Source organism: Diachasma alloeum, unplaced genomic scaffold (genome assembly GCF_001412515.2).
Source record: "Diachasma alloeum isolate Michigan unplaced genomic scaffold, Dall2.0 Dall_scaffold_00316, whole genome shotgun sequence".
In the NCBI taxonomy this organism is placed as follows: Eukaryota; Metazoa; Arthropoda; class Insecta; order Hymenoptera; family Braconidae; genus Diachasma; species Diachasma alloeum.
The window spans coordinates 306,938-316,022 of record NW_021680455.1 but is presented as its reverse complement, the minus strand read 5'-3'; the positions used below and the strand labels follow the sequence as shown (position 1 = coordinate 316,022).

The 9,085-nt window shown below is 39.8% G+C and overlaps 1 protein-coding gene across 1 annotated transcript; it reads left to right on the top strand.

The window, feature by feature from the left end:
- Window positions 1-423: 423 nt before the first annotated feature.
- Window positions 424-6,603, top strand: LOC107040088. Its single transcript, XM_015260025.2, has 11 exons — window positions 424-500; window positions 973-1,253; window positions 1,334-1,804; window positions 1,864-1,971; window positions 2,568-2,765; window positions 2,838-3,075; window positions 3,139-3,286; window positions 3,368-3,638; window positions 3,736-3,982; window positions 4,472-4,675; window positions 5,812-6,603. Exons 1-11 carry the CDS (start codon window positions 428-430, stop codon window positions 6,150-6,152), a joined length of 2,580 nt encoding a protein of 859 aa, XP_015115511.1. The 5' UTR covers window positions 424-427; the 3' UTR covers window positions 6,153-6,603.
- Window positions 6,604-9,085: the final 2,482 nt, after the last annotated feature.

The following is a 9,085-nucleotide window of genomic DNA, read 5'->3' as shown; positions in this document are numbered from 1 at the left end:
CCTCGAGTCGTAATTTTTAGCAATTAATACCCTATTCCTCACGTGAATGAGTGAAGCATTGATGTAGAAGCGCGCCCCAGAAAGGGGATACATCGGGAATTATTTTCCACTCGATATTCACGGAACAAAAAACTTTTCACGAATTTACCGCGAAAAATTCATACATTTCGCAGCTAAATTTCCGGTGCTGGCACAGTAATTTTCCTGGTATTTACTCTCCACCTTCCCGAGAATATACCTTTATCACTTGGAAAATAATACCTCTGGCCGAGCTCAATCTGAATGAATTTTTAATCTCTGAAATCCAGATTACGAAGCCCATTGATAATGTATATTGTCCCAATAGTAAATAGACTGATACGTTATCATTATATAAAAGAATTTGTCCTCTGACGAGTCGATGTAGAGTTCCAAAAACTACGGCATCATGAGGTGGTCACTTCTCCTCAGCCTATTAGTGGCAATTCAACCAGAATTTAGTGTGTTTGCTAAAACAGGAGGTGAGAGAAAGTCAATAGATTTATCATTGTTTTTGTTCTTTCATTTTTCCAACATCGAACGCCATCCCTTTCAGTGCAACTCCATTGTTCTCCACGGGGTGACGGTTCAAGCCACCCCTTTTCACCCATTCCCAACAAAAACCAGAACGGAAGAACCCTGGGCGACCCTTTCCGGCTTTTCATACATGCACTCTACCTCCCACTCGCCATTCGAAACGTCGTCGGTGTTTGCCATAGGAAGATACACGCCCGTCGCTTGTTCGAGATTTTCATTGCCTCTCAGTGAAGTGTTATCCTCTTTTCCACCATTCACCCTTTCACCCCCATCGACAATTCGATTGGCCATTCGTGGAAGGAGGTTTGATTACCTTCACATTCTGAAGATGTAGAATTTGTCCTGGTGTCTCTTTTCCTGCTAAACATATTTGGGAAGATGAAGTGATTTGGTTCATGGAGCAAACGCATGTTGCAGAAGCAAACGTTGGGGGAAATTTCACATTCGAAGCTGATGCTCCTCCGAAGAATGTGACTTTATGTCGTTTTAAACACGACAAACTCGTTTACAATATTTATCCAAATCCGCAAGACCGCCGGATACGCCATCTCGGAGGCAATAATTGCTCATTCCAGCTGACCAACGTTCACATTAATGATGACGGCAAATGGGAAATCTGGACGTATGGACCAGGTGAACTCCCTCCATCGGCTGAACCCATCATTACTGAATATGACTTAGAGGTGCTGGACGCTGAAGTGAGTGATTTTGCTTGTGGGATGATGAAGATGATCGGTAGTTATGCATTTTGTGTCATTAAAGTGGTTAATTTCTTCAGAACTCTGAACAAATGTCGGCTGAATCAACGCCACCTACTGAATCTCAAACGAAACCTACGACGGAATCAACTGGTGGGCCAACAACAAACTTAACTGCTGCACCAACAACGAAATGGACTCCTACACCAACAACGAAATCAACTGCTCCAACACAACCACCAACACCTCCACCAACACCGGTGGAGAAGCAGAAACTTCAAATTGGATTTGGTGTAAACATGATGCTGGATCACTACGAACTCGCCCAAAGATGCATCGTACTGCACAACAATATACTATACGAGATTTATCCAAAGATGAATTTGACAGATGCAAGCTTTGAGCAAGCATTCCGTTGCAGATTCCAAGTAGACCACATCAACTGGGAGCACACTGGCAACTGGACCTTAACAGGTTTCTTCCCAGGAGCAGGAAATAATTTTGACCAATTAGTCCCGCACTCCATCATTTATGAGATCTCTGCTTATGAGGTATGTCAGAGTGATAAGCCCTTCTATTTCCAATACTTCTGGACCATTCAATTTTGCAGAAAGTGGGGGTGCAGCCAGCTACAGAGGTCTCCATGAACTCTGGTTATGCCACATTCTACCTTCCCAAGACTTTCGAGAATCCAACCTCTTGTCGGATTACAAATAAGGTACTACTTTCGGATAGTGATGCCGTCGAGACTAAACGAGAACTATTTTGGAAAGATCATCACGGTCTAAAAAAATATCGAAAGTTTACGAATCGTCGTAATCTCGAAAGACATTGGATCGGTGCATCTCGTCACGATCTTGGAAGAATCCATCACGTCTGAGTTTCAGTATTTTCTGTTTTTCAAATATTTGTCTCGATATCTGTCTCGACGCGTCTCGTGAACTTAAATAACCGAAAATCTCGAGATCTAGGCAAGATAAATGCTCCCGGAATTGTGACGAGATGCAACCGATCCAATTTCTTTCGAGATTGCGACGATTCCAAAACTTTCGATGTTTTTACAAACCGTGAGGATCTCTTCAAAATAATTCTCGACTAGTCTCGACGGCATCACTACTTTCGGAAGTGAACACAAAAGTTTTCCCATTCTTTCAATAGAAGAGCAAAATTATATTTGGATAATGAGGTATTTGGATAATTAGGTATTGTTTTTATAAACAACACCTGTGGTTAAAACATCCTGCGGTTTAAACATCCGCACATGATGAATCCATCATGGAAAATAAATGATTGATCATCAATTCTCTGACGTAGGGCGAGACGTTTGAACTTCTCGGCCAGAAAATAGATTCAAGCGAAGACATTGAGCCCTACAAAACTTGTGGAGTGAGAATGCGTTACGATAAACAACGAGAAGGTACATGGACTATAATCCAGTCAAGAGGAGATTCCCAAGAAATTATTGGCTCATTTACAATCCACGATGCTAAGGATCCCGAATTGCCGAAGATTGTAAGTACATCATGCAATCGTGCACCGTCCATGTGCTTCTGATTTTGATCATCTCTCGATTTTGAGACACAGCATCATCAGTTTTGGACACGCGGTGCCCCTGAATCGCTGCAAGTGGGAACCCCTAGCTTCCACCAAGTCACTTATTGTGACATCGTCAGACCGGACGGTGTCGTCATCCCATTATCAGATCCAGAGTGTAAATATGAGGTGAACGCGACTGACAAACATGCTGGTACTTGGAAAGGACGATATGGAGTTGATCACAGCATGAAGCTTTTTGAAGAAGACTTCATTGTTGAAGTCTGGGGTAAGTGTTACAACAATTGAAGAAATTCAAGAATAACAAACTAAAGATCTTGGAATGATTTAGATTCCGAATCTGTCGAGATATCCGTAACCACTGAAGGCGACAGAGTCACGATGTTATGCAGAACTGGATTGAAATCTCTCAAGAATTGCATGTTCCAGTCGCCAAATGGAACTGTTTTCACCCTTCAAGGTGGCATGGGAGATGGCAAGTAAGACTCCTCAATTTTATTTTCAACCAACAATGAGCCTCGATGCTGACCTCATTAATCGCATAAATTTATGACGATTAGCTACGAATATTACGGACGTGGTTTTACCAAAGAACCACGCGGTGCATCGCCAAAGAGAGCTGAGTGTGGGCTGACGATCCGTGAGCCCTCACCTCACGATTACGGAGTTTGGAAATGTTCTATGAAAAAGTTCCATGAAAGTAATATGAAAAAGCTGAAGGAGGCCTCAATCCATGGCCTCATCGACGTTCCAAATCCCAAACAGAAGGATCTCACAGGTGACATAGTTTCATCTCCTGCTGTTTACGTAAAACGTGGCGATCCATTCACGGTAACTATCGGCCGATTTCATGTCATGAAACCAAACAATCCCCATTATAGCATTATGATCGATCAATCGATCCTGACTCTTTGCATCGCCCATCCAGATTCGATGCACCACCAACGCTCCATTGAATTTCTGCTGGATGCGAAGTCCCAATGGCACCATGTACTCAGTGACAAAAAGCGGAAGTGGTGGAAATCTTTTAAGTTACAATGGTGAAGGTTTGTCCATGGGTGTTTGCGGTGCACGTGTTGAAAATGCTGACGACACGGACAACGGCGATTGGAGCTGTCAGCTGGGTGTTGTTGGTGCTGCGGAAGTAAAGTCGATAGTTCCGGTTACGGTCACTGGTTTGTATGCACAACTTCCATATGACGAATGAACCAATTTAGCGATAAAATCGGGACAGCTCAATCCAGTTTTCCAATCGCGATTGTTTTCCCGCGTAAATCTTCCAGTTGTTTTGCTCTTATCTTTCTTTGTTTCCGTCCTTTTCAATTCTTCACATTGAATCGTCATCATTAATCGTACCGAGCAATACATCTGACATCAGCGTCTGATCCACTGAATTTGAGTCTAAATTTGTTGAAGTGTTTCGTGCTTAATTGCGAAACCAATATAGTCGTACTGAATTATTGAATCAAATAGCTGAGCAGTCAACCGTTGATCCCGTAATTACACACGCTGTTAAGCTTAATGAGTCTCTTACTGTAAACTTCGATGGTTACTTAAATGATTCGGTATAACATCGGGAGGGAGTTCTCGATGGAAATGCTTCTCATTAATTGCTCCATCCCTTTCAATTCCCTCTTGATTGTTCTGGATTGTTTTTTATTTAGAATCGGAGCTCATTCCAAGGGCTGAGAGCATCTCGGCTTATCCGGGAAAACCAACAGTCCTTAGTTGCCATACTTTACCATCAAGCGAAGCTACCATCGATTACTGCCGATGGGTCCGTCCAAATGGACACGGGATTTATCGTGATACCGTGTCACGTTATGTGTCACAACGAGATAACACCACCTGTACATTGAGGCTCAATGGTAATAACGAACAGTTATTGATTTTAGTGCAGAATCTGTACGATTTGTCGAATGTCGTCTATTTCTTTTCGTCCGGCAAAGCTACTAATTGATTTTGGCGGAGGTTGATTTATATCATAATTATTAATATCATGGGGGCGAACAGGGCCATTAACTAATTAAAATAATCCAGTAGCGAAGTGGTAAAACGGTCGAGATATCTCCCAGTTAAGTTTTTGAGGAATATTTCCGAATCTGAGGGAGATAGCCAATTTTTCGTAATTACATTTGCTGTAGCTCTCAGTCGGCCCTACAAAAAAGGTTATAACAAAAATTTGGCTGTCTCCCTTGGATTCTGAAATATTCATTGAAAACTGGTCTGTAGTCAAAATTGACTTGTACCGTTTTACCACTTCGCTACTGAATTCTTTGTTGGACAGGGAAAACAAAGTTTTTAGTTTCCAGACACAAAAAGCACTCGATTATAGGGAAATCAATCTCAGTATTTTTTACTAACAATGAGATCCAATTCCCATCGTACTGCAAATCAAGACAATTAGTTCTGGGAACTAGTACTTTGGGTTTTTCAAATAAGAAGCGGTGAGTACAAAAATCAAAAACATTCGGGTTCTTAAAATTTAAACCTTGAGGTTCTTAAATTATCTGAAATTATCTTCACGATGATTGTTATAGTGTGAGTCCGGTGGCTTGGCGCAGTGGGTAAGTTCTTTGCCTCATATGCGAAACGTTCCGAGTTCAAATCTCGGCCGGGTAGAATGCTGCGATCTAACCATTTAAAGTCTTGATCATCATCACAGTATGCCCTAACCGGGTCGAAACGATGTAAAATAACGACAAAAAAAAATTATGATGTGAAATCTCAACTCCGGCACCCGCCCGCGTCATCATGAATCGTCACAAATTACAGAACCCTTCCCCTTCTCAACCGCATGATGCAATATTTGAATGCCCACAACGGTTCTTATTTTAAGAAACCAGGGTTCTTGATGCGAATACTATGTGTGTGCTACTGGAGACCAGGAACTTCCTTTCTCTGCGTAGATAAGTAACTTTTTCGACGAACTGGTTTTGATTTTTCGACAAATTGTACCAAACTCACTCCACACACTTCAAACTGAATTCTTTCATGGTAATAGCTGTCGCTCCAGAAGATCTTGGAACCTGGATGTGCTTCGCCCGTCTGAAAACAGGCTCTGACAGGGAGGTTTCGAGTAGAATCAACTTGAAAACTGAAACAGCAGAATCGGCATTCGTGGAAAATACTGCGCTCCATATTGTGGCCATCGTTCTCCTAGTTACCACCATAATTTGCACTGCTTTCATGATCATGTCCTTGTATCGGAGAAAAAATCGTCGCACTCCAACATCACCCGGAGTCTACCAGGACACGGACGACTACTTATCGAAAAATGTCGAGATCAAGGTCCTGCCGTATTTCAATAATCTCAAAACCTCCCAGAATTCGTTCAAGCAATGAATCCCCGGAAACCAAATCGTCAATCGCAGACTGTTAGAAAGAGATTGGAATTCCATTCGATTTAGGGGAAAAAATGGTGAAACTTTATATTTCACTGCAAAAATCAATGAAATTCCGAAATTTTTAGCAGCAGAACAATGAGAATTACTCAACATACTTGAATTTTCAGTAAAAACATGAATACTCAGCACCAAATTACGCTGAATTGTCAATTAATCGAAAATGTAATAATATATTTACAGGGATATTCAAATATTATGTCACATGTGTCTTGGACATTTTAGATCCTCTCCCTCAGTCACACGTCATAACGATTGTGGAATCCCCCTCGCATATTACGTCACAAAATCCAGGAGTCCCCTCCCCTGTTATGGCGATTTTTTTAGTTTCTACATAAAATTGAATTTGATCAATAAGAAAAAGAAAATAAATGATTACGTGAACAATTGAATCTTTATACGATGCTTTTTGAAATTTCCTAAATTGTTGAAGTATTGCCTTCACAGAATTCCGAAGTTTCCCTTTGTGGTAGCAAAGGAAATACTATCATTATTATTCTGTATAATTGAAAGTCTTTGTGAGTCGTAAAATTTTACCGAAAACACAATGGAATTCCAAATCAAAATTGCAATTTTTTTGCAGTAGAACCACGAGAATTCCTCAATATATTTGAATTTTCAATGAAAGCATGAATATTCAGTACTAAATTACGCTGAATATATTTATAATTCAATAACAATATATTTACGGGGCCATTGACACGTCATATGACATGTTTCTTGGAAATTTTAGACCCTCTTCCCCTCCCTCAGTCGCAAGGCATAACGAATATAAAATCCCCCTTGCATATTACGTCAGGAAATCCACGACCCCTCCCCCTGTGCTGGCGATTTTTTAGTTTCTTCATAGAATTGAATTTGATCAATAAGAAAAAAAAGATAAATGACTAGGTGAACAATTGAATGAAAAATTTCGATAATTATTAGATTGTTGTCCTTACAGCATTCCGAAATTTTTGTTTGTGAATCGTTGGGATATTCTGCTGAACTGATGGAACTTCTCGTTCGATTAAAAAAGTAAAAAAATACGATGCCACGTAATACTTGAATATTTCATAACGGAAATTTCCAGATTTTCACGGAATAATTGAACGGAATTTGACAATTTCCATACAATTTCGAAAAAATTCCTTGAAATTTCAGACAACAATTTTCAACAAAGCAATCATATGACCAACAAATTCCCATTCACCTTCATAACTCAATTAGCTATCAATTCTCTGTGTCTTCACCAGAGCGTAACATCAGTAATAACAAAAACAATTATTGTCCCAACCGAAAAATCCGGGATTCACTTCGTTAGAGATTTGGGAACACGACTAAAATGAATAATGAAACAAAAACAAACATGTGCAAAAAAAATAGAACAATGGAAACTGACTCGCAACTCTGAGGAAACGATGGTAAAAAAAATCCAACGGGAAAAGCCTGGACTACATTTTCATTTATAGCATAAACCGATAACGAGTTATTGGATTTTTAAATCTTTGTTCGAATCCTCGGTACATTTAATCCCCTGAATTTTTTGCTGTCCCTCCCTCCCACTTTATCGGCAATTTCCATTGAGTATTTATCGATCACTCTTCCGGCTTTATCTTATCAATTGTGAAGAAATTACCCAGTGGACTCGTTTCGAGAATTTAATCTTAAATGTACATAGACTCAGATTCAGATGGCGGATGGGGCACTTCAGTGACTCCCCCTTTGAACAATCGTACGCTCTCTCGCATGAGATGATCCGTCGTAACATGCGACTAAACAGTACGTGATTTTTCAATGGGAAAATTCGTCCACATGAGTACACCCCTTCGGGATATTGGTACGCGTGCCACTTTGACGCCGAACTGACTGATTATTGTGCGTTGAAATGCTTCGGGGCTATTCGCGGGACTCATCCTTCCCACGTTTTCGTGGTAGCACACAGCCTATCAACTGGTCGTTGATTCATTGTACTCATCGAATCGATACAATGGTGCTGTGTTACGGGGCGCATCGCTCACACGTCGCACGCTCGTGTCGAATAATAAATTGATAATTTGGGGGAATCAATGGGTAAATAATGGGTTCATTGGTTTCTCATGAATCTGAGTTGTAGTTCTCAATATTGGAATTTATCGGGCCAGTGATACACTGAGAGAAATACTAAATTTATGCATCGTTCAGAATATACACTGCGAAAAAATTTTCACTGAAATTTCAAAGAATTTTATGTTTGAAAATCCACGATTTCATGATTTTTCGGAAATCAGTTGCAGCTTTACATGTCCGTTCAATTATTCTTTGGAAAGTTTATGAAAAATCAGGAAACTTCACAGACTTTTCTGCTTGAATTCCAAGTTTCGCTAAATTTTCAAAGTATTCCTTCAAAATTTATGAAATTTCAAGAATTGTTAAGGAATTCCCTGAAAATTCAAGGGAATTTAGCAGTGAATATTCATTTTCACTGGAAAAATGTGGATAAATTATGGAATTTCGGTTTTCCTGCCGTCAAGAAATTGGGACTACGTAAATTTTCAGAGAAACTTAAAATCGCATTGACTTTTTCCCCTTAAATCGAATTCAAAGTCTTTTTCCGGAAAATTCAGCCAAATTTTTTTAACAGTGTACCCACAATGTTGGAAAAAATTGAAATTTTCTTGACAAATTGGTTGTAATTTTCAAACGAATCATCTTAAATTCGATATAATGGGTAGGCGGAAATACCCCAATTAATTAATTTTTACCTGAATTCTCCGAATTTTCACGGAATAATGGAACTAAAATTTTCAGCTCCCGTTAATTTTTCAATAATAACGAACGGATCAATAATGGGTCCATTGGTTCAGCAAAGAGTTTATACTAACAAATGAAATACTCACTTAAACGGCAAAAATA

Bases quoted from the DNA above. Each gene is read 5' to 3' on its own strand.
- LOC107040088 (XM_015260025.2), top strand. From the start codon at position 428: ATGAGGTGGTCACTTCTCCTCAGCCTATTAGTGGCAATTCAACCAGAA. The intron at 3,639-3,735 runs GTAACTATCGGC...TCGCCCATCCAG, and splicing joins AACGTGGCGATCCATTCACG to ATTCGATGCACCACCAACGC. The intron at 3,983-4,471 runs GTTTGTATGCAC...TTTTTTATTTAG, and splicing joins AGTTCCGGTTACGGTCACTG to AATCGGAGCTCATTCCAAGG.